This window comes from Trachurus japonicus, chromosome 9 (genome assembly GCF_045865225.1).
Source record: "Trachurus japonicus isolate A0001 chromosome 9, Traja_1.0".
Taxonomy (NCBI): Eukaryota; Metazoa; Chordata; class Actinopteri; order Carangiformes; family Carangidae; genus Trachurus; species Trachurus japonicus.
Genome location: NC_140915.1, coordinates 737145 through 763227, shown reverse-complemented (window position 1 = coordinate 763227; position 26083 = coordinate 737145). Strand labels below are relative to the sequence as shown.

The following is a 26083-nucleotide window of genomic DNA, read 5'->3' as shown; positions in this document are numbered from 1 at the left end:
CTGATAGTCCATTAAACCAGCACACAAATGAAAAGGTTAAAAGGCTTTCTATGAAACAATGATAAAAATTACTTAAAATAACTTTAGAGACACAGAAAGAGTTCAGCGTCCTTAGCAGATGAATTCTTTGTTGTCCTCTCTTGACAATAGACTCCGTGTTTGCATGAAATTTTAGTTGATTGTCAAACACTGTGCCAAGGTATTTATAAGTATCCACAATTTGGACTTCCTCCCCATGAATTATACTAGCTATGGGGTCTTCGCTGTTTTTTCTGAAGTCTATTATTAATTCCTTGGTTTTGATGACATTTAGGTCCAAGTGATTATCCTCACACCATTCAGTAAAAGATGTGAGAGCACTGCCATGATCAGACTGCAAAAGCATTGTCCTGAAGGGTCCACAAACAGGTGTTACATCATAAAAAGAATAAAATATAAAACATGATCATAAGCTACTCAAATAAAAATGAGTGCATGTAATCCTGATTGACATCAGCCTCCCTACCCACAGCATTACGCTTTAAAAAAAAAAGGAAAGAATCTGAATTTAAACTCAATTTGTCTGACTTACATTTACAACTCACAAAAAGTTAGGGATATTTGATAAGAATATCCCTATAAAAAAGTTCTGCTACAGTGATATTCTATCATGAGGCCTTTTAAGTAGAAGGATGCAATGGTCATTTCTTTATCTCAAACAAAAGCTAACAACAGTGGTGGCTATAGCACAACAAAAATCTCAATGTCTCAATAACTTTGTGTTGTCTTGGTCTCATGATGTCACCATGGTAACATGGTGGAGAGGAGAGGGAGAGAGAAGAAGATACAAATTGCCATTGAAGCAGAACATTACAACTGAACCACTAAATCAGATGGTGCTTGTGATTTTTGTACTGTAGTTAATCACCTTGTTAGAGAACAGCATGTTATTCAATAAGGACTGAAACATTGAACAATTGGACATGTGCATTCAAAAGTTTAGAGAAGGTTAAATGAAGTTCACCTGTAAAGGTTATAGTGCATTTTAGGTGCATTCTGAAATTTAACCCAAAAGCCAAACATCCCTAACTTTTTGTGAGTACTACTGTATCTCATATAATGCATAGATCTATGTGATATGCAGCAGCCTGGCTCCGTGCAGCAGCCTGGCTCCGTGCAGCAGCCTGGCTCCGTGCAGCAGCCTGGCTTCATACAGCAGCCTGGCTCCATGCAGCAGCCTGGCTCCGTGCAGCAGCCTGGCTCCGTGCAGCAGCCCGGCTCCGTGCAGCAGCCCGGCAGCAGCCTGGCTCCGTGCAGCAGCCTGGCTCCATGCAGCAGCCTGGCTCCGTGCAGCAGCCTGGCTCCGTGCAGCAGCCCGGCTCCGCGCAGCAGCCTGGCTCCATACAGCAGCCTGGCTCCGTGCAGCAGCCCGGCTCCGCGCAGCAGCCCGGCTTCATACAGCAGCCTGGCTCCATGCAGCAGCCTGGCTCCGTGCAGCAGCCTGGCTCCATGCAGCAGCCCGGCTCCGTGCAGCAGCCTGGCTCCGTGCAGCAGCCCGGCTCCATGCAGCAGCCCGGCTCCATACAGCAGCCTGGCTCCATGCAGCAGCCTGGCTCCATACAGCAGCCTGGCTCCATGCAGCAGCCTGGCTCCTGTCATAGTGGAGTCAGGCTGCATCTGACAGCTCAGTGTGACGTAGGCTATGACCAACAGCCTTTATGGGAGGCAGGCTTTTATCTGAGGGAAGCCTTTATTTCTAAATCCCTCCTTTTATTTTTACACATAGCGACCAAGCTCATCGTTCATTAGCTCATCTTCATCTTCTTCACGTGCTTTTCTCCTCGCTGCGCTGTCAGACCTGAGTCTCTGTCTCCGTTACGCTGTATCGCTTCAATCCCATTCAAGTCGCATTTTTACAGCGTGCGGCGCACTGCGGTCCGTCTTCAGTCCATGAATCTATTATAATTAGGGCCGGGACTCGATTAAAAAAATTAATCGAATTAATTAGAGGCTTTGTAAGTAATTAATCGCAATTAATCGCATTTTAATCGCATATAAATATTTGACCTGAGAACAGTGAGAACATGTATTTTAGTATACCATTGAATGACTGAATACATAAGCTTAAGCATTCAAGGTGGTACTTAACCAAGACCAACAGACTAGGGATGCAAATTATCGATTCATTCATTAATGGATATTTGATACATACAGATTAAATGGTCTTTCCTTCCAATACACTATGATGATTACTGTAGTATTTAACTAGGCTACTTAAATCACAGTAGCATAAACTGATTTGTTGAACTCAGCCTGATGTAAACATTAATAAAACTCAGTAACCAATCACACAGCAGCTCCATGTCGTCCCTGTGTGATGTTCAGGGACAGGTCAGGACAGTCTGAAGACAGAGCTCTGAGGGTGAAGTCCTGTCATAATGAGATGAGCTGCACCTGTGACAGTGACAGGTCATAGATATAGCGCTGCAGCTGAGCAGTTAGCGCTATAGCACATTTAGCGTGCGCCGTGTCTGTGTGTCTATGTGCAGGCAGAGATCAGAGATGGTGTTTTAAATAACCATGCTAGCGTTTCACCAGCTCTCATCTCTGCCAGTCAGCCTCTCAAACTGCCGCCTCTCTCGCGTGCGGGCGCACCGCACGTAGACACACGTGAGAAAAAAAAAAATTGTAAAAAAATAATATATATATATTTTTAATAAGTTCGATTAAAATGCGTTAATTTTTTTAACGCATTAATTTTTGTGTAATTAATTAATCGTAATTAACGTGTTAAAGTCCCGGCCCTAATTATAATACATCCATTGGGGCTCCGGACACAGAGCAGAGACCCAGGTCCGACAGTGGAAAGCTGTCCCTCTCTGAAGCAGAGGACGAGGCAGCTTCACTCCCGTCAGTCTTCACAGACGTCCACACATGAGTTTTTTTTGTTTGTTTGTTTGTTTTTCTTGTATTTAGGGCTGGCCTTTTTTTTGTTTGTGTAATGATTGAATACCGGCCATTATTTGATGTAATGATGCGGTATGCTATTATAAAGTAACTTCAGATCACATAATCACTGATAAGTGTGCGTCTCTCACACCCCCCCCCTCAATAAACAGTCCCAACGTCCATGAGGCTGCACTTCAGACTGGTGCGGTCAGCGGAGGGAGACTGACATAAACTGTGTTGAGATTTTTTTTGCCCCTACTGTAAAACATCCGGGGCTTGAGCCCAAGTAGCCATCCCATAACCCCGCCCCTGTTCGGGTGCAAAGTCACTGTTAACGAAATCAACATCTAATCTGTCCCTTCACAATAAAGTTAGTAACGTGTCTGTTTGGAGCAGCTGCTGACAGTGACAGTTTCCTCATCACTAAACCTGAGCCACCATCCGATCCTCACTCACGTCGTGACGATGGGACAAAGTCTTTTGGACATATATTGTATATTCTGTGTTTTTCCTCTCTATAACCGTCCGGCGGAGAATTAAAAAAAACAAAACAAAATGGCCGTGAGTCCAGCACCATCGGGTCCACGGTCCAGGCTTCCAAGGGGGGGGGGTTGCATATGGTCATTGTCCCCACCACTTTTCAAAGTAAAGTGACGCCCTTGGCTGTGGCTCCTGTGGAAACCTGCTCACAGCCTCATTCTTCAGCTTCCTGGGGAGTTTTCTTCAGACAAACACAAGTTGTGTTCACACTCAGTGTTTCTCACTAAACTCTCTGTTTCACTGAGCTCTAACAAACGTGTCTTCACCTGTGCCTTTCCTGGTGCATTGTGGGATATCTGGGCTGGTCAGCTCCACCTGTTGTGTCTTCATCTTCTTTGCTGTGACGTGTGTTTGTGCAGCTTGAGAGTCAGAGAGTGAAAGTGTGTGTCTCACACTGCAGTGACATGACATGGAGAAAAGACATGATGAAGTGTTTCCTCCTGGTCTCCTCCTGCTCTGTATCATCACTAGATAAAGACTCCAGCTCCTTCTTCTCTGTGCTCAGTGTTCATCCAGACATACCAGCCTCCATGTGAACACAGTGATAAAACAGTGTGTGTGTGAGAGCCATGTAATGTCCATGTGTGCATGCTGACAGAGAAGGTGCTGCTCTGACCCCCCTCCTCCTTTCAGGGTGCAGCCTGCTGGAGTCCCATGGTTGACACCAGGTCTGAGGAAGTGTAAGTCTGTTTTTACTTTGAGCAGCACATTCAACCATCTTCACACTGTCACATCACTGACCTCATGAGTCTTCATCAAACTGTCAATAACTGATCACATGATCAATAACTGCAGCTGTGTCTTGTTCTCTCCATCAGATTCCTGTCCACTCACAATCGACACAAACACAGTGAACACAAACATCAAACTGTCTGACAACAACAGGAAGGCGACACATGTGTGGGAGCATCAGTCATATCCTGATCATCCAGACAGATTTGACTTCTATCATCAGCTGCTGTGTTCAACTGGTCTGACTGGTCGCTGCTACTGGGAGGTCGAGTGGAGAGGAAACGCTGAAATATCAGTGAGTTACAGAGGAATCAGCAGGAAAGGAGCCAGTGGAGACTGTGGGTTTGGAGGGAACGATCAGTCCTGGAGTCTGTACTGCTCTGATGTTTATGGTTACAGAGTCTATCACAATAACAGTCAGACACCTATCACCTCCTCCTCCTCCTCCTCCTCCTCCTCCTCTTCCTCCTCCTCCTCCTCCTCTTCCTCCTCCTCCTCCTCCTCCTCCTCCTCCTCCTCCTCCTCCTCTTCCTCCTCCTCCTCCTCCTCTGTCTCTAACAGAGTAGCAGTGTATGTGGACTGTCCTGCTGGCTCTCTGTCCTTCTACAGAGTCTCCTCTGACTCACTGATCCACCTCTACACCTTCAACACCACCTTCACTCAACCTCTCTATCCTGGGTTTGGACTGGACTGGTCTGGTTCCTCAGTGAGTCTGTGTTGAGTGAATCAGAGTCTCCTCCTGTCACAGAAACCTTCTCACTGTTGAACAGACAGTTCAGTCTCTACATGTCTGTCTCTGTCTCTGTCTCTCACTCACGTTTTCACATTCATGGATTAAATCAGTTGATGTTTTAAACTCTTCTCAGTGATTCTTGTAAACGTCTTCCTCTTCCTGTAAGATGGAAGCGTCGATTATTACAGGACAAAAACCACGGTGACTTTTACTCAGCTGCTGATGAAGGACGAGGCCTAATATCACCAAGCTAAAAGTCTCTGAGCCGCCAGCGTCACTGAGGAGAAAAACACATTTTAAACACATTCACTGTTCAACTGGAGCCAATTAACACTCATGACTTCATTTTCGTTTATTAGTGATCATTGATTGGTTCATGGATTGTTTGGGATTTGATTGGCCGTGCACATTCCTGTTCGACGACACATGGTTGTATGGTTTCAAGCTGACACAATAAAATATAAAATAAACATGAACTCATGTTGAAGACCATGTTTTTTATTTGGCAAGTCTGACTGTAGCAGGTGACAGCAGGTACGAGTCGTTTTGGCTGCTGGGCCGAGTGATTTCAAAAGCACAAGTAGTTCCAAGTATTTGCTTCATGTGTCGTAATGTTACATAATTGTACATGATTATTTCAGAGCGTGGTGAATGTGCAGGTCACAACTCGTCCACCTCCATTGTGTTCACTGGGCAGCTCACGTCTCTGCCCCGCCCATCTCAAAACAACATGCACCGATAATTAAAGGTGATGAACCTACTGCTATGACTATAGGGAATACGGCAATAGGAGAATTTGCCAAAATGTTGAACTATCCCTTTAACACATCATCACCCAGTTCACAAACCAGTTCTGCTAACATGAAACTGTGGTCATTAGATGTTAAACCGTATTAGTTTGATCCCAGTCCGGTAAATGTCTGAGACGAGCTACGTTAGCATGGCTAACACGGAGCTAACGGGCAGCTAGCCGCTTCAGCAAAGAGAATCGTTTTTTCACATTAACTCTAATACTAACTTGGTCGTTGACGGTCTCATGTTCTTCGGTCAAAACACACAGGAGGGCACACAGGGGAGTCACCAGTGCTCTTGTGGAATATACAAAAAGTTCAATAAGATTTAGACACATTCAGGAAAAAAAAAAAATTACTGAATCGTGATATCAGCTCCCTCTGGTCTGTTAGCACCGTTGGACGAGTCATAGATGCGGTGAAATGAAAACTGACTAGGTTGACTATGTAGAATTACCAGAACAACGACAGAAAAAGAATTCCAGCAGTCGATTGGCAGACCGTTGCTAGGTAAAACGGGCCGTTGCTAGGGACAGGAGGAGAACTAAGCAGGATATTTACCTTCTGTTTCATTTTTACCGTCATTAACAGCAGAATAAATGACTTGTAGCTTGTTACAGGGAGGGTGGAGGCTCTGCAACATACGTGTTTATGACAGATAAGACTACACAAATACACCCATCCTAACATGTATATGATAATCCATTGATCCACCCATTGATTATTAAAAAGGCTTGGTTAGAGTAGAGTAGAGAATACTTTATTATTATAATTATATTATTATTGGTTGGAAACAGACGCATCCGACCGGGAGGAGGCAGGAAAACAGCGGAGAACTGAGCCACCTGTCGGCTACGGGCAGGTACGAATGTAAACAGAACGTTGACAGAAAGTCATTGTCGAGCCCGTCAAAAAAATTAAAAATATTAATTCAGACTAAAAAAAATGTTTTTATGGAAAAGCAATACTTTCATTCTGTACCCCTCAAAACGCCCCATGGATGTTTTTTTTTTTTTAAATATAGCTTTTAATAAATATTCTACATATTCAACCTTTAATTAACTGCCAACACTGTACCTGGGCTATCTATCATCCAAATGTATTAACAAAACTGACTTAAAGGAGAATGCCAGCCATTTTTGACCCCTAAATCGTTTTCCTGATGGTCACCCAGTGTTGGGGGGAGCAAAAAACGCGACTACCATTGATGCAGGCAAACTGGAGTTACCATGGCTACCTGGCGCTAGGGATAACGTTAGCAACAATGCTAACCCATGGGGGCAATTCTTTCAACCACAACAAACACTCAAAAAACAATCAAATCTCTATGGCAAATGACTGGAATCCTTAAAAGACACTGAACTCATATTCAGTGTGTACAATAGGTTATAAACAGTATAAACTTTGTGTTTTTGCATGTAGTCACTCACCTCAGATAGCCTAACTGTGGAACATCCTGGAAAGACATTACAATCCGATCGCAGAGCGCCTAGCTCTCCCCGCCACAGAAACAAACACTTTTTTTCTTGTTGTGATGATTCTCTAATGTCCAAAATATCTCCAACTGTTTATATTTGTAATACATTTTTTTTGCCATATTAAGTATTGACATGGTTAATGTCTCATTTAACCATAAGACTTGGTGCTTAAAATCTAAAATCTTTGAAAATGCTGTAATTTTAATGCTGTGTTTTTCAAGGTCTGAAAAGTGCTTGAAGTGAGTATGCTTGGCTCATAAAGTGATTGAATTGAATAGTAAAATGTGTACGAACCCTGTAGAAAAACTTAATTCAATATTAAAATGTTGTGTAAACATCAAAACCATATTGAGAAGCCAAAGTGGATAGATAGACAGATAAAGCATTATTGGTCTAAGCTTTAACATTAATTAGAATTGTCGTATCGACTGATATTCAATTTCAATGAAACAATAGCTATTGTTTAATCATTCATGTCCTCCTGTTCTTACCCTCCTTTGTCCATCCAGGCAAGGCCACTGTACTGCCGCATTAATTTAAACGTACCCATTTTTCAACACTTCTTCGATGATCATGACACCGTTCCCGACTTCAGGCTGAGCAGAGAGTCCCTGGCGGTGCTGCTGGATCTCCTCCACCAGGAAAGACGACACGGATGGGGTGCCACAACAGAGACCTTGGTCTTCCTCTTCTGGCTGGCGAGTGGGACATCGTACCGGGTGGTCTCCAGGGTGTTTGGGATGCCTCGCTCCACTGTCCACCGCATCGTCCATCGGGTTACTGAGGAGGTGGTGGCCCTTCGCCACAGGGTCATCTACCTCCCCCAGACCGCAGACGACCTGGCGGCAGTAACTCAGGGGTTTGCAGGGCTGGCAAGACACCCAGCTTTTCACAAAGCTGCACGAGCAATCGACGGCTGCCATGTCAGGATGGTGCCACCGAGCGGCCCTGATGGTCAGTGCTACAGGAACAGGAAACTGTTTCCTTCCATTATCCTGCAGGCAGTTTGGCCCAATTCCAAATTGTTCCCTAAAGACTCAGGCTCTGACCCCTCACTGACTTTAGTGACGTCAGCTCTAAGTGACAGAGTGTGAGAGTCTGTGAGGGTCCAGATGCTGTAAACATGAATGGAACAGCACTTACACACTCTCACCACACGTTACCTTGACAACAACATGTTGTTGACTCTGGTCTTGGGCCGATAATTTACTGTACTTTCAACACTCACAAGGTGTGTGAGGTGGATGGACTCAAAACAAAATGTTCCTGGATCAGATCTGATCAAATCATCATCAACAATCATAAACTGCACGTTAATACTGACAGTAAACTTCTTCTTTTCTTTTTATTTATTTCTTTTTTTTGCTTCTGTCTATTAACAAGACTGGCGGAGCTCTCTCTGACTACGTGTGTTAATTTACTTCTTTTTTTTTTCTTTTTTTTTCAACACTCGCGTTCCGGACGGCATCTCATGTGTTTGACTTCACAACGCTATGAACTGTGGGTAATTTGCTTACCCAAAGTCAGCATCGGTGCTGACTTACGGTAAGGGGGGGAGGGGGGCAGTAAGGGCTCATTCACTGACTCACTGACTTGATGATCTGACAGTGGAACAGCCCTCACACACTCACGGACTTCCCGTGAACGCGCCTCTAAGTCAGTGAGTCCGTGAGGGGTCGGAGTGGAATTGGGCCAAAGTGACCATCAGGGCCGCTTCCTCGACACGTACGTGGGCTGGCCGGGGTCGGTGCACGACTCCAGGGTCCTCCGGCACAGCCCACTGTACAGGCGTGGCACCTACCCTCCTCCAGGGTACTTCATCTTGGCGGATGGCGGGTACCCGTGCCTCCAACGTCCACTACCCCTCATCACGCCGTACAAACGACCAGTGCAAGGTGTGGGCCCCCAGCGCTTCAACTTGATCATACAAATCCGTTGTTTTTAAAATCGGGTATTTTAAGATTTGAGGACCTAGTCAAATTCAAAACAGGTCAGATTCTGTTTAAAGCCTGGAATAGGTTGCTACCAATAAACATCCAGAAAATGTTTATGGTCAGAGAAAGCATATATGATTTAAGAGGGAACTGTACCTTTAAACAATCTACCATCCATTCTACCCTGAGAAGTTTTAGCATCTATTTTTGTGGTGTTAAAATGTGGAATAGACTAGATGAGGATATAAAAATGTGCAATAACTTAAAACAATTTAAAAGTAAGTACAAACATACACTCTTGGACAGCTATAAAGAACTGGACAGATAATTTTACTCTTTTTATTTATAATCATGGTCTTATTTCATATTAAAGCAATATGTTTTTAATCTTCTGAATTGTATGGAACTACAGATGTATGACATGAATCACAATGTAAGGGGGGGCTGAACTTGATCAGCTTTGCTTCTTTCAGCCCCTTCTCAAACTTGCACAGTATCATTGTTGTTTTGTTTCTTGTTACATAGATTGTTTGTCTTTTCATGTGCTTGTTTGAGACAAATAAAATCAAATCAAATCAAATCAAATCAAACGCTCATCATTCCAGGGCACGCTCCATCATAGAGCGTGCTTTTGGGATGATGAAGACGAGGTTCCGTGCCATCTTCCTCCAAGCGCTGGAGGTGCACCACACCTTTGTGCCTCAGGTATGTCATTACACAACAGAAAATGTTAAATGTTGAATACCAGTAAATTAATTAAGTTAATTAAAATAAAATTACAGTTACATTAAATTAATCTTTGTTTTCTCTTGTTTTCTACAGGTCATAACAGCATGTGCGGTTCTGCACAACATCTGCCTGGGTGCCGGTGACGTCATGGACGACATGCCGGAGGATGAAGGGGAGAACGGGTTGGAGGCAGCCAGTGGTGCACCATGGAGGGACCAGCTGTCTGCCGAGGTGTCTGCTCTGGAGGGGGGTGTCCAGGACCACGACTACCTTTAGAGGGCAAGTAAAATCATTTTAAAGCTATTCCTATTTAAAGTGTTTTGTAAACAGTTTTGTTTGTTTACAGTTTTTCTCAATCGCTTTGGTGCTGTTCTCAGATCAGAATGAAAGTTCTCATAACTTTTAGTTCAACCTCCACAACATGTAGTCATTTGTCCACATCATAGTAGCAGTTTCTCTTTCCTCTGAACAAAGTGCAAATGCTTTTGGACATGTATCAATTACTTTCTCTGCTGTTTTATAACATTATCATCTGCTTATGTCATGTCAGTCAAAATAAACTATACTTATCAATGCTGAATAGTCTTTCCCTATAAAACTAATAGTCCTCATTTCATTGCTTGAGTCATTACATACAAAATTGTTGAACTAGTTGTCAAAATCTGTTAAAACTAATTTTAAATGTTGGGAGAAGCTGTGAATTCAATTATTCAAACATTTCAGGGAGAACAGGTATGTATGGTATTGAACAGTAATTCAGCACTAAACAATCTGCTCTGCTGTCATTGTGTCAGGCATTACTGTAAGATACAGTGGGACAAGAACTTTTTACATTTACAGCTTCACTAGAGAACAAATTCACTGTATTGTGTTGTAGTACAACAACCACAGTAAAGGTTCCCCATCTTTACAGTACGGTACTGTACTACAGCATTCTGCAACATTGTTTACGTACTGTAAAGTTGTGCACAGCTCTACCCAAAGTGTGTTTCTTATGTTTGTTGTAGATGGCTGTAGTGTATTTTTCTTTTGCACAACACTGTGAACAAATCAGAATTGCAAAGAGCATATGCAGTAAAAAATGTGAAACATACATATTCAGTATCAGTTACTCCACTAAATACAGTAATGTGTAACTTTAGTGTATTTATCACATGGCTGTACCAGTAGTGTATAGTGCTGTCTGGAGCATTTTCAGGTAGTGTCATGACTTTTTTGCATTGGAAAACACCTAGAGAATAAAGTGTTATAATGAAAACATGACAAAGCCATTTGACTATCTTGTTCATAAACGATGGTGTCAAGATTTCTCATTTTGACGACACTGACAGTTTCATTAAAAGTGGAGTGGAGCACGCACATCCAAAATACTACAGGTGCAGGACCAACAAAGTAAACTCAGAGGGAAAAAAAAGGAAGTGGAGTCTGCACTCTGTATTACGCTCCTGACGAAGATCCATGGGGATCGAAACCTTGATCTTTCCACAATAAACAATAGAGGAGCGTAATACAGAGTGCAGACTTTTTTTTTTTCCACTGACAGTTTCATTGACATGAGTACTTGCTCTTGAGGGATGGACAATCCATTTTGAGCAAGTGACGCGCTTTTGCAGGTCATCCACTAGGTTTTGCAGTTTGTAATAATTGTTTTGAGAAATGCACTAACTGTGCAATGTTAAGAGTGATGTGAGAAAAGCACCAAAGCGATTGAGAAAAACTGTAAGTAGTTTGTGGTGGGATGTTTCAAAGGTTGTGCAGTAGTATTTATTAGTATTAGTATTGTTCTTGCCTCTGTTTTAAACATTTTTAGTGACATGGCAGCTGTGGATTGCACCAGCCCTGCAAACCCCCATGATGGAGGATGCGGTGGACAGTGGAGACAGGCATCCCACACCCCTCACCTCCCAGATGATGTCCCACTCTCAGCCAGAAGAGTCCAGGGTCTTTACTGTGGCATCCCATCCGGTCCAGCAGCACCACCAGGGACTCCTGCTCAGCCAATCAATGTTCTCTGTATATAGTTTATGCTGATTTTTTGTAAATAGTTGTACATTTTTTGTAAATAGTTAATAGTTAATTAAGTAAATATTGTTATTATATTATAGTACTGTAAATTACGTAAAAAATAAAAAAATGTTATTGTCACAATGAAAAGCAGTTCAAAAGTTTACTCTAGTTGTAAATAAGAAATGGAACAGATAATGTTACAAGGTTCTAAGGTTTTTATTTAACTATATACACAACAGAAAAAGTAACAATATAATATTTTTAACAATAACAACAACAATTTAAATCTCAATGAACACAAAACTTAATAGAACAGAAAAAAAAACATTCACCCCCCAAAAAAAATGAACGCCTCTCAATCATTCTTTCAAATAAAATAAAAAGTCTGTCCATCCTCTCTCTGCTCTCTCTTTCTCTCCTTTCCTCTCTCTCCCTCTGAAACTGCAAATCCTCCTTGATCAAATCCATCAGCTCATCTCTCTCCCTTTTCCTCTTTCTTCTTCCTTCTTTCTGCCCTGGCTGCTTCTCCTCATCCTCCTCCTCCTCCTCCTCCTCCTCCTCCTCCTCCTCCTCCTCCTGCTGCTGCTCACCCACTGCAGCACCTGGCCCTGGTGTGTCCTCAGGGATGGAGGCGATTAGGACAGGCGGCGCAATGGACGGCCGCTGTCCTAACACCTCGTCCATGAGGACAAACCAGGGCCAGGTGGCAGCAGTGGGCCTCCCGCCGACTCCCTGCCCTGTCCCTGGATCTTTGCAATCCTAAGACAGAGGAAATCAATCACATGAATAACAGCAATTATCTGTAAAGTGTTTATTTAAAAAGTCTTGAAAAAGGAGTGCTTCATGGACTCAAAAAAAAAACCTGTTTGTGGTGCTCTTTGGAATGGGATTTATGTAGTGATAAAGAAACAAGGAAAATTAATGTTTAACTTCCTGATGAAGGCTTGATACCAAAACGCATTGAAGGACTGTGTTTTTAAGTTTATATGACCATGCCATGAGGTGCCTACATTCCTTTATCAAAGTATTTATTAACTTGGGTAAAACAAATGTAGTTTTCATATCATTATCCAAACCTGCACATACTTTATATTTTTTTTTCAAGCTGTCCCACTTCTTTATTGCTTGCTGGGGCTCCACCTTCCCCTCCAGGCCCATTTTTTCCAGGATTGTTCTAAACAAGAGAGAAGTATTGACAAAAGGTAAACACACAAGATCATATAAAAAATATGTAAAGATTCATCAGTGACTTCTTGTGGAGTTTTAGTAAAAAGCAACTGGACTTCTTCTCTTGCTTGAAGATGTTTCACCCCTCATCCAAGAGGCTTCTTCAGTTCTGAGACTAGTGCCAGAAACCCAGGGATTTAAACCCAGAGTGGGTGGTCCTGTGATTGGTTTCTAGTGAAACCAGAGTCACATGACCACACCCCCGAAACTGGGGGGGTGGTCATGTGACTAGGGGTCTGTATGGGGTTTAAACTTCCTGGGGAGAGCTCCCAAGACAGCATTGTATGTGGCAGATAGATTGTGTCCTAGGCAACCATCTCTGTTTAAAGAACAGTGACATCAGGACTGACACAAACTGGCTATTTATTTATGCTTTAACAGTTACCTCCATCCTAGTGTGGCCGTGTTTTTGGCCCCGGTGAAGAGGTTGTCGTTCAGACCACGGAGTTTTATAAATTCCTCTGTCTGCTCCTTGCTCCCTACAACAAAACGACATGTAAAGCAGCACATTTCCTGTTATGTCAACAGGTGAAATGATTGTATGATATTAACATTAATAATGATCCTAAGGTTAGCTCTGTATTCAATGCAAACGTTTACAGTTTTACAGCCTAGAAATACAGCGGGACTCACAACCCATCGTTAACGTTATATATCAGCTGCATTCAGCTTTGAGCACAGGAGAGGAGTGAACTGCAGCCTACACAACTTACAACAAGAACTAATTAACCTGATGTGAGGTATACCTACAACACCTCCACAGTTACAATGGGATAGAAGTTACCATCCGAGCTTTAGGCTTTAACGTTAGCCTACTTTTAATAACGTTAACTGAGCTCCTCATATCAACAGGTTAGCCTTAAGCTACAACACGTAGCTGGTCCTACATTCCGGTGGCTACGTATTAGCATTATTAACTTCACGTATTTTAACAGTCAAATATGTTATAAGGCCCCTTGAACTTCTGCTGTTAAGCAAAAACTCGTTACTTACATTTAAATGTCTATTTGCTACATGCTACATGAAATAAAAATAAATAATAATAATAATAAAAGAATAAATAACCAAAACCATTTACTACCTACACCGAGACAAACTTTCAAATTCATATTCAAAGTGTTTCACGCAGCTAAGTTGCCTCGTATGTGAACACCTGCAGTCCCTCCACTCTTTTCCGTGTTTTCTCCGTGGATGGTTTAATAGGAACTTTTTTTAATGCAATGAAAATGATTTGATTTTGCCCACAACATGCTTTCAGACAAAAGCAGGGCACAAAAAACAGCAGTGAACAATGAGTCTGTACTTCACAGTTCTTCTACTGTGTAATATTTTAAAGTGGGAGAAATAAACAGCAGTAAAAACACCAGTCTCTCCACTCAGATTGTAGCGGCCCTTGGTTCCCCGAGAAAGGAGGCGGAGAGTTCCATACGGGTGCATAAGTTTATTGTTTATTATTATTATTAAGAAGAAAAAGTTAAACACATTACACTTCACATAGAATTTCCCCAACACAGATTCAAGAAGCACCCAACTTATCACTAGAAAAAAAAAGCAAACAAACAAAACTACATTTTATTAACCCATTACAATATTACTAAAACCTTATTTAAAGAATTAAAATATAATGTGAACGGCATCACCCCAAAACAAAAAATAAAACAAGACATCAAAAATAAAGAAATAGCCCAAAATTCTGATACACACCTTGTTCCACAAACCAAGGGAGCTAATAGAATGGAAGGTGCCGACTCTAACGTCTGTCTCCAAATAACAAAACAAGACCAAACTATAAGGAAAACTGCACCAACACAAAGATTACAAATAATTCTACAAAGAAAACTCACTCAAAAAGCCACGAACATGGTCCAAACAAAGCCAGCAGCACAAACACTGCGCCAGCCAGGGGAGAACAAAGGGAGGATGGTGGAGATGTGCACAGGTGAGCACACACACCCACAGGAAGAGCTGACAGGTGACAGAGGCCTCCTCCCTTTTATACCCCGCTCCCTTGACAAGAAAACTGACCACTAGATGGCAGTAATACACTGACCTTTACACAGATCATGTGACCTCCTCCCCTCCCCCCACTGCCTGTTCAAAGTTTACTTTCACTTTTGAGCCAGCGTCTTTCGTGGCAGTTCTTTTTCACCTGTTAAGGTAAGGTAAAAGTTAAAATGTTTGATCGCTGATCAATATGGGCTGTAACTGCCTATCACTAATTACAGACTGTTAGATGGTGTTTTCTCCATAACTTCCAGTGTTTTAAAGTTCTTGTGTGAATGCGTATGTAGTAGGCTGTGTCTCCCAATATGTGTCCCCTGTGTTCCTTGTTTTTATCATGTAAAGCACTTTGAGCTGTCGTGGGCATGAAAAGTGCCATACAAATAAAGCCTGATTGATTGATTGATCATCGATCAATACTGCGTATCACTAATCAATACCAATACTGCCTATCACAGATCAATACTGAACACCTTATGTTGTTATCAGGGTTTTCCTGAGACTTGACTGATGATTGATTTTCCAGTGTTGATCAATGTTCAGCAACAGGTTCTTCACAGTAACTGAGTACATTTAGTGCAGTACAGTTGTGAGGTATTTGTACTTTCCTTGAGTATTTCCTTGTTGAGCTACTTCCTGCTTGTACTGCAGCTCATGTACCTGACAGGTGAAGCTACTGGTCACTTTCCAGCTGCAGGTTGTAGATTAAAAACACTGTCTTTGTGTCCCCACCATTCATGTCTGTGATTACACACAGCAAACACTCTGGGTTATTGATTATTGGACACAAATCATCAATATTGTTCTGAAGAATTTTTTTAGAGCTGCAACAGTTTTACATTTTTCAAGCAGAAATGTTCAGTTTTTAGCCTCAAACACTGAAGAATTCCTTGTTTTCTTTGACTGTAAACTGAATGTTTTTGTCTCTTTGATTGTTGCTGTGGACAAAACAAGACGTGGCCTCAGACTGAGACGAACTTTGTTTCCTGAAATTTGATGGAGCAGACGATGAATGGATTGACAGAGACAATAAGTGAAGAGTCTTGTTCTCTCTCTGAATTTCCAGTGAGTGAAATGACTGAATGTTGTGATAATGAAGCTGTGAGGTGAAATAAGTTTACTACCTACACCGGGACAAACTTTGCATTCAAAGTGCTTCACGTAGCTAAGGTGCCTAACGTGTGAACACCTACAGCCCCTTACTCTTTTTCCTGTTTTCTCCGTGGATGGTTTAATAGGAACTCTTTTTTTAAAATGCAATGAAATGTATTTTATTTTGGCCACAACGTGCTTTTAGACAAAAACAGGGCACAAAACAAAACAGCAGTGACCTTGTGCAATATAATCATACTAAAACCATGAGGCAGCTCATTACTGCTGCTTAGTGCCTACCCTCTACAATGCAGCCGTCTGGTCCAACGTAGAAACATGAGTCACAGTTCTTCTACTGTGTAATGTTTTAAATATTTAGGGTTCAGTGGGAGAAATAAACTGCAGCAAAAACACCAGTCTCTCCACTCAGATCTGCAGCTTCATGACGCCATCTAGTGGACTGATAGTAGAAGTACAGCAGCTGATGGCAGCTTCCTCTTCCTCACTGCTGTGTGACTGCATTCAGCTGACACTGATATGAAGCAGAGGAGAAGAGCCAATCAGTGGAGGAGCAGCTGGAGACATGATGGACATGTGAGCTGCTGTGCACATGAATGATGTGTGTTTTCCTCTGCAGGTGAAGCTACAAAGTGTGTGTGAGCTGATGTGGATGTGAGCTCAGCAGCATGGATCAGTGTGAGGACAGAGAGGAGGGAGCCCCTCCCTCTAAGAAATGCAGGACCAGAGGTCAAAGGTCAGAGTTTAAAACAGTCAGACTTTTCTCTCTAAAAGTCAGTTGTTGTGTTTATTGAAAAATTGAAGATATTTTTCATCAGTTTTTCTCCAACATGCAGATTTATCAGTTGTGTTGTTGTTTCAGGATGCAGCAGCAGAAACCAGACTCTCCTGAACCCAGCTGTCTGTCTTTAAAGAGCGACCGGTCAAAGGATGACGTCATTAAGTTTAAAGGAGGACTAGGTTCAGCTGATCAGATGTAAGACAAAACTAGATTTCAAAGCTTTCGAGTCTCTGTTGAACGTTCTTCCTGTGGAGTCAAATTTCAATGATTCTCCATAAAATCAGAGTTATAACTCGGATACACATTGGCCCTCATTTATGAAACTTGCGTACACCAAAAAAATGGGTGTACACCAAATTCACCGCAAGGATCGGCATTTATTAATCTGAGCGTGAGTGTACGGTACGCACAAATCTCACCCCAGCTCTGACCAGGTGTACGCACATTTGGAACCAGCGTAGAACATGCAGGAAGGAGTGCTGCTGTGTCAAAATGATTATTAAACCATAGTCTAATAACGCAGCGATGTGGATCACATGTTGTTGTTGTTTATATTGATAAAAAGTAGGGCTGTCAAACGATTAATTTTTCTAATCGCGATTAATCACATTTTTTCCATAGTTAACTCGCGATTAATCTCTATTAAAAATATTATATATGGGCTTTGGACTTTCAACACTCCAAGTGTTATAATCTCTAGACAAATAACTTTTAGACCAGACCTAGTAGGCCTAGTACCTAATCATAACACATGATGCATGAAACTCACACAGAATTGAAACGAATTGCATCCAGTGGAAATTGCCCTTTACTTTGCTACGCCTCTGCCTGGCCATGTGCATTTGTTGACAACAAAGCCGTCAAAAAATGAATGGATGGAGCTGTGGATATATGTTAGACTGTGTATATTTGTGTAGCAACCAACTTGAAGGTGCCTTACCGCCACCTACTGGACTGGAGGTCCCACACTCCAGTCCTCCAGTCCAGCAGACAGAGGACAAAATGGGCCGCGATTAACCGCGATTAAAAAAAATAATCGCGTTAATTTTTTTAATTAATCTCATCGCGATTAACGCGTTAACTCTGACAGCCCTAATAAAAAGATAAAAAGTAGCCCTCAGTCTCTCTCTCTGCCGGGCACCAGGGGGTGGGGGGCTCCGCTACCTGCCCAGGTGCAGCTGATCTCCACGGCGGAGTGTTTTTTTTTTTCTTCCCCGCCACCGGGACCTGTCAGCAGGACATCAGGCCGGTGTTTCACATCCCTCCATCAGCCGAACCATGCCAGTGGTGCTGATGGTCATAAAGTCGCGTTCGCAGCAGTAATATGCCAAATGATTTCTCCTCAGTCACTTGTGTTTAGTAAACTGCAGGAGCATTTCATGAGGTCGCTGGGTTTCCTGACGTGGTCGGTGACACGTGCGTCTGCAGCCTCCATCCACCGGGATGACACTTATCAATCACAAAAACTATCAGTCTATCAATGTCCAGATATTTAATGTTGCCGCCCTCTCCCTGTTCAACGCGGTAACGCCAGTAAAGTCCCTCTTCTTGGCCGTCTTCCGTGTCTCCATGTGGTAAAAGGGGCAGGGCGACGCCTCTAAAGCAGGAATATATCGGGGCGTGACATTTAAATGACGCTCGTTCTCAGCCGCCGGATTTATCACCACCACGCCGGTTCTACGCCGAAATCAGCAGCGTACACACTTTTAGTAAATCACACGTGACACTTGGCGTACACTGATATTTACACCAGAATCTACACCAGATCCTGCGCAAGTTTGATAAATGAGGGCCATTGTCCCTACCTGAACATCCACATGTTAAAGGACAAGTGACGTCTTTTACAACCTGGACCTTATTTCTGGCATAAAATAAGGTCATTTACTCACCCATGTAACTTTGGTGTAACTTTGGACAATATTTAGGTCCATTCAAGAGTTTATGAATATAGCCATATAGTGGGAGTGATTGGGGCACTGAAATGCAAATAACACATTATCTGTTATCGTCATCCAGGGTCTGCAGAAAGCTGACAAATATTCAGCCAGGTTGCATAAAACTGCAAAACTTTTCTGTATTCATGTTCCATGTATCTAAACTATTTAACATCAGTTGTGTTGTTGTTTCAGGATCCAGCAGCAGAGACCAGACTCTCCTGGACCCAGCTGTCTGTCTTTAAAGAGCAACCGGTCAAAGGGCCGGATCATTGACTTTAAAGGAGGACGTGGATCAGCTGATCCGATCAGACTCAGGTTATTGTAGAAATGAACCAGTTTGTATGATGTGTTGTTGGACCAGGTCTGAAACCAAAGTGTCTGTGTCTGTTGTGAACGTCCTCAGGGGACATATAAAGTCCATCTTGTATTATCTCTCTGTGCTGATGTTGACTTGACACTGATTCCTCCACAGAGTGGACCAGGAGAGGTCAGAGGTTCCCAGTGGTCAGTCTGCCCAGCAGCATCAAACACACCTGGACTCCATATTTATGGTGAGGACATGTCCAACAGCTGCTGTTACATCTGTTGTGTTCACCATCATCTCCATGCTGCACTTTGACACCAGTGGATTGTCAGTCTGTCAGGTTTTAGTTTGATGCTGTCACTCATAGAGTTTCTGTTCCAGCTGCTGGAGGAGAACATGGTCACTTTTGTCAAGAACGAGCTGAAGAAGATCCACAAGCTTCTGAGTCCAGATTACCCAGAATGCTCAGGGAGTCAGAGGGAGGATGAGGAGGTGTTGGATGGTGAGGATGAAGAGCAGAGGAGGAGCAGCAGAGAGGCATTAGTGAAGATCACAGTGAACTTCCTGAGGAGGATGAAGCAGGAGGAGCTGGCTGAGCGTCTGCAGAGTAAGAGGATTTCTCTAAAGATTCAACATGATGGACAAATGAGACGTTCACTTACATCAGCACATGGAGGGAAACGTGTTCATAAAGTCGTTATTTAGAGGAATTATCATCATTATCATTATATTTTCTTATTGGTCTGATTTCTTGTGTTTTCATTCAGAACATTTTGCTGCAGTTTGTCGTTGTAAACTCAAATCTGCCCTGAAGAAGAAGTTCCAGTGTGTGTTTGAGGGGATCTCTAAAGCAGGAAACCAAACCCTTCTGAACCAGATGTACACAGAGCTCTACATCACAGAGGGAGGGGCTGGAGGGGTCAATGATGAACATGAGGTCAGACAGATTGAAACAGCGTCCAGGAAACCAGACAGACCAGAAACAACCATCAGACAAGAAGACATCTTTAAAGCCCCAACTGGAAGAGACCGACCAATCAGAACAGTGATGACAAAGGGAGTGGCTGGCATTGGGAAAACAGTCTTAACACAGAAGTTCACTCTGGACTGGGCTGAAGACAAAGACAACCGAGACATACAGTTCATATTTCCCTTCACCTTCAGAGAGCTGAATGTGCTGAAAGAGAAAAAGTTCAGCTTGGTGGAACTTGTTCATCACTTCTTCTCTGAAACCAAAGAAGCAGGAATCTGCAGGTTTGATCAGTTACAGGTCGTCTTCATCTTTTTTTTTTTTTTTTTTTTTAAAGTATATTTTTCGGGTTTTTGCCTTTATTTGATAGTGATGACAGTAGAGATAGACAGGAAATGGGGAGGCAGAGAGAGGGGGAATGACACGCAGGAAAGGTCTGCCCGACGCGGGACTCGAACCGGGGACGCCCGCGGCGAGGACCGTAGCCCCCACATGGGGCGGCCGCTCTACCCACTGCGCCACGCACCGCCCCCAGGTCGTCTTCATCTTTGACGGTCTGGACGAGTGTCGACTTCCTCTGGACTTCCACAACACTGAGCTCCTGACTGATGTGACAGAGTCCACCTCAGTCAACGTGCTGCTGACCAACCTCATCAGGGGGAAGCTGCTTCCCTCTGCTCGCCTCTGGATAACCACACGACCTGCAGCGGCCAATCAGATCCCTCCTCAGTGTGTTGACATGGTGACAGAGGTCAGAGGGTTCACTGACCCACAGAAGGAGGAGTACTTCAAGAAGAGGTTCAGAGATAAGAAGCAGGCCAGAAAGATCATCTCCCACACCAAGACCTCACGAAGCCTCCACATCATGTGCCACATCCCAGTCTTCTGCTGGATCACTGCTACAGTTCTGGAGAAGCTGTTGAAGACCAGAGAGGGAGGAGAGCTGCCCAAGACCCTGACTGAGATGTACATCCACTTCCTGGTGGTTCATTTGAAACTGAAGAAGGTCAAGTATGATGGAGGAGCTGAGACAGATCCACACTGGAGTCCAGAGAGCAGGAAGATGATTGAGACTCTGGGAAAACTGGCTTTTGAGCAGCTGCAGAAAGGAAACCTGATCTTCTATGAATCAGACCTGACAGAGTGTGGCATCGATATCACAGCAGCCTCAATGTACTCAGGAGTGTTCACACAGATCTTTAAAGAGGAGAGTGGCCTGTACCAGGACAAGGTGTTCTGCTTCGTCCATCTGAGTGTTCAGGAGTTTCTGGCTGCTCTTCATGTCCATCTGACCTTCATCAACTCTGGACTCAACCTGATGTCACAACAGCAAACCACATCCAGGTGGTCTCAAGTGTTTGGAGACAAATCAACACATTTCTACCAGAGCGCTGTGGACGAGGCCTTACAGAGTCCAAATGGACACCTGGACTTGTTCCTCCGCTTCCTCCTGGGTCTTTCACTGGAGACCAATCAGACTCTCCTACAAGGTCTGATGACTCAGACAAGAAGTGACTCACTGTCCTGTAAGAAAGCAGTTCAGTACATCAAGGAGAAGATTGAAGAGACTCCCTCTGCAGAGAAAAGCATCAACCTGTTCCACTGTCTGAATGAACTGAATGACCGTTCTCTAGTGGAAGAGATCCAACAGTCCCTGACATCAGGAAGTCTCTCCACAGATAAACTGTCTCCTGCTCAGTGGTCGGCTCTGGTCTTCATCTTACTGTCATCAGGAGAAGATCTGGACGAGTTTGACCTGAAGAAATACTCTGCTTCAGAGGGGGCTCTTCTGAGGCTGCTGCCAGTGGTCAAAGCCTCCAACAAAGCTCTGTAAGTGTAGAGATAGTTGGATTTATTCATCATTATATAAAAACACTTCTGTCTTTTCAACAGGACAGAAAATAAATCCCTTTCTTCTTTAATTCCTCATGATCATCTCTTCAGACTGAGCGGCTGTAACCTCTCAGAGAGAAGCTGTGAAGCTCTGTCCTCAGTCCTCAGCTCCCAGTCCTCTAGTCTGAGACACCTGGACCTGAGTAGCAACAACCTGCAGGACTCAGGAGTGAAGCTGCTGTCTGGTGGACTGGAGAGTCCACACTGTAGACTGGAGACTCTGGACCTGAGTAACAACAACCTGAAGGACTCAGGAGTGAAGTTGCTGTCTGGTGGACTGGAGAGTCCACACTGTAGACTGGAGACTCTCAGGTGAGGATCCATCCAGCTGTTTATCTGATGCCACTTGAACACATCAGCAGGTGTTGACAGAGGGTTCCTGTGTGTTGTTGTGTGTGTTCAGTCTGTCAGGATGTCTGGTCACAGAGGAAGGCTGTGCTTCTATGGCCTCAGCTCTGAGCTCCAACCCCTCCCATCTGAGAGAGCTGGACCTGAGCTACAACCATCCAGGAGCCTCAGGAGTGAAGCTGCTGTCTGCTCGACTGAAAGATCCAGACTGTAGACTGGACTCTCTCAGGTATGGAGAGGCTGCTGCAGCCACACACACTGTCTGATAGAGGAGGAGGAGCTGGAACATTTTCTATGGCCCCGTTCACACCTGGTCACACCTGGTATTAAAGCTATGGTCTACGTTTTGAAAGAGGATGAGAAAAATTTGAAAAAAGCACCTCTCACACACCCCCGCCCCTCCCCTCTGAGCTCGTATGGCCCGCCCCTCGGGGCCTCCTCGCGCAAGCAACAAGCCTGCTGCCTGCAGAAACCAAAGAGGCTTCGAGTGCGGAGTAAAATGTCATATTCACAGTCACATCTTCCACAATAAAACCAAAGATTACCTGTTTACCAACATAAACTCAGCACCGCCGCTGCAGCAGCCTGACCGGGTCTGTCTGCACCGCGGCGCCACGGAGCTCCAGGCCCCGACTCTTCCTGCTCCTCGTCCCCAGACACAGCACCCTGTCCTGGGTCATCCAGCGCGAGAAGTCTCCCTGTAGCATGAGGCTGTGCTCGGCGCTAGCCTACTAACAGCGGCGGCGCCAGCCCCGATGCCGCCGCTGTGCACCAGCTGCCGGTAACGAGGCGGTGCCAGTTGCCGTCGTCGCCGTCCCCGGCAACGGGACCGCGGCGGGCGACCGCTGGTACGAGCAGCGCCGCCATTAGCAACCATTAGCACAGCCTCATGCTACAGGGAGACTCCTCGCGCTGCGTGACCGGCCACAGGGTGCTGTGTCTGGGGGAGAGGAGCAGAAAGACCGGGACCTGGAGCTCCGCAGCACCGCAGTGCAGAGACCCACTCAGGCTGCGGCTGGAAGCGGCTGTGTGACAGGGAGAGGAGGAAGACCAGCAGCTCAGTAGGGCCGCGGTGTGCAGGGTGCAGAGCACCCCGGTCAGGCTGCAGCTGGAAGCGGCTGTGTGTCTGGGAGAGGATCAGGGAGACTCGACGCGGCACCGGTACTAGTAATACGGGCAGCAACACTCTGTGCTTCTGTACTGTTCTTCTCTGAATCCTAGTGGGGCTTTTTTTCGGCAGACCGACCGGGGGTGGGGGGCAGCAGGCGCTGAATTCATGGGTTCATGTGTCTGTGGCTGAGCAGCTCAGAGCGGTTACAAACTACTTGTAGTTTCTAAGCGGAGGGGGTGGGGACGAGGCGGGTCGAGGAGGAGCAGGCGAGACGAGGGGATTGGATGGAGGATACGAGCCAATTGGCGCGAGACGGGGCGCGCGGCGCCCATTGGTCAATTTCTATGCAGGCCCACGGCTGATAGACTGAATGGATTTTTTTGGTTCTTTTTGCTATTTATATTGTGTATATCGGACCACAGGACCATAATCGCTGTATAAACGATGTTAATAATAATTACCAATGCTCCAAATCGTAGACCATAGCTTTAAAGCAGAGGTAAGTGATATATTTGTGTTAATATAAGTCTTAAATAGTTATATCTTCCGACAGCAATCACTTACATAGAGTGTTTGGACTGAAACACGGGTCTGTCAGTCACTCTGCTCTGCTCTGAGCCGAAGAGAAAACATTCATCGTATCCTACAGTTTTTATCCAATGAGGAGAGAGAACGGCATGCAGGGCTATGTGTGCAGCCAAGGAACGCCGTGAATGTGGTGACGTAGCGACGAGGACTGTTATGGTGCGTTCAAGGAAACTCGTACTTTTCCGACCGTGAAGTTGTACCAGTTCGATCTGGTACGAGTTCACGGGTCAGAAGTTACGAGTGGCCGTTATAGTGACTTTCACCGGTAAAACAGGTCGGAAAAACACGAGTGGGTTGCCTGAAACGCTACAAAGTCGTAAGTTGTGACTTGAAGCTGTAATTTATGATTTCAAAAGCCTGCCTGGAACGCAGCATTAGCCAAAACCACCGGACCACTTACTTCTGCTTTAACATCAGTCTCAGGTGATTGATGCATTGATAACATCAGATCTGATCACTCAGACCATATCCAGAGGTGGTGTAGGCCACAGTGAAGCTCCGCCCACTCCACTGACGTCCTCTGTCTCAGTCTGACTCGTCCCAACACAGTTTATACTGAAGACAAAATCTCTGAGTGTTTCAAACATGAGCTGTGCAGCTTTCATCAGTCACAGTGATGAACTACTGGGATCAGGAGTTTCTCCTCCTGATGACTTCAGTGTCTCATCATAACTCACTGTTTCATATTCAGTAGAAGAGATCTCAATGATGAAACCAGATGTTGGCAGCTGTGCTCTGAGTCTCTCCAGATGTTTGGATCAGACTTTATTTCAGAGTTGATGAGGAAACATTTCAGCTGCTGCTGGTTTAAAGTTATGGTTGGTAATCATGTTCAGAAACACTTTTTGTTATACTGGGTGAAATGGTCCTTCTATCCTGAGAGTAGTCAATACATTATCTATTCAGAAAAAGGAACAAAAACAATCGGACCTCTGTGGCAGCTGCAGGATAGACAAAACTCTGACCAATACATGCTTTTCGCTCCGAAAAGGAAAAACCGATCAGATGCCTTCATGTCTGGTTCTGCCTATGCCCAATCAAGCTGCCATCTCACTCTCTCGCGTGCGTGATCACAGTCTTCACCCAGGTCCACGTAAAGGTGAAGGCGTGGCTTCAGAGAGAAGTCTGAGGAAAGGGGCTGGGACTTTTGACTTTGTATTTTCAAAATGTGGCCAGATAGAACCGTTTTTCCAGAGTCTCCAACCCTCTCTGTCTGGTCAGATATTGATGATCAATAATCAGCTCAGTCTCTCTGAGATCCTGGTCTTGTCCTGATGAGATGTGTTGTTGTGTTGAGGAGACAGTCAATCACAGTGTTACATCCAGATGTCCTCACTGTCCAGAGGCCTGGAGCTGTCAATCAGAAGAGAGTGAGTGTAGTGAACAGTGTAATAATCAGTGTTTGTGGCTGAATGTGTGTGTGATCAAACAGCTGTTTTCAGACTGTGTGTGTGCTGACTCCAGATCAGATGAAGCCACAAAGTGGCTCCTTAATGAAAGTCTCCAGCAGCTGGAGCTTCACTTCCTGTCTGAGTCCATGTGCTCTGAGCTGAGCCTGCTTCTCTCTGCTCTACAGTTTCTCTGCTTCCTCTGGACTCTGACTTCAGTCCAGTCAAAATGTGTGGACAGGTTTGATGGAGCTCAGGACTGGTCCTGAGGACGGCTGCTTTATTCCACATGATGTGACTGATCCCAGTGAGTCAGTGTGTTGCAGCTGATCTGTGTGAAGAGCAGAGAAGAACAGAGTCATTGATCATGAGATCCTGATCCGTCCTGTCACTGTGATCAGATGGTTTCTATTACGGGGTGTTCCCACCAAACGCGATGACGCTTCATCGCGCGTCGAGATTACATGTAAAGTCAATGCAAACACGCGATTAGACGCGTCATCGCGCCGGGCGATGCGATGGACGCGATAGCGCGGCGCGATGGACGCGTTGG

At 44.5% G+C, this 26083-nt stretch overlaps 2 protein-coding genes and 1 long non-coding RNA gene across 3 annotated transcripts in view; all 3 read left to right on the top strand.

Annotated features, from left to right (window-relative positions):
* Positions 1 to 26083, top strand: part of LOC146980441 (protein NLRC3-like) — a 140337-nt gene that overhangs the window by 82095 nt on the left and 32159 nt on the right. The window contains exon 11 of the mRNA XM_085787954.1: positions 4102 to 4148. Within this exon, the coding sequence (XP_085644080.1) occupies positions 4102 to 4148 (47 nt within the window). The remainder of the gene's footprint in view (positions 1 to 4101; positions 4149 to 26083) is intronic.
* On the top strand, positions 15731 to 19228 carry LOC146980443 (uncharacterized). Its single transcript, XR_015036624.1, has 3 exons — positions 15731 to 16165; positions 16830 to 16946; positions 19121 to 19228. It is a non-coding gene; the product is annotated as an uncharacterized LOC146980443 (long non-coding RNA).
* LOC146980442 (protein NLRC3-like) lies at positions 19256 to 23178 on the top strand. Its single transcript, XM_085787889.1, has 6 exons — positions 19256 to 19263; positions 19401 to 19479; positions 19614 to 19839; positions 20000 to 20502; positions 20738 to 21744; positions 23100 to 23178. Exons 1-6 carry the CDS (start codon positions 19256 to 19258, stop codon positions 23176 to 23178), a joined length of 1902 nt encoding a protein of 633 aa, XP_085644015.1.

Excerpts from the sequence above, each read along its gene's own strand:
- LOC146980442 (XM_085787889.1), top strand. Across the intron at positions 20,503-20,737 it reads GCAGGTTTGATCAGTTACAG|GTCGTCTTCATCTTTGACGG; the intron begins GTCGTCTTCATC and ends CACCGCCCCCAG. Across the intron at positions 21,745-23,099 it reads TCCTGTAAGAAAGCAGTTCA|ACACAGCACCCTGTCCTGGG; the intron begins GTACATCAAGGA and ends CCTCGTCCCCAG.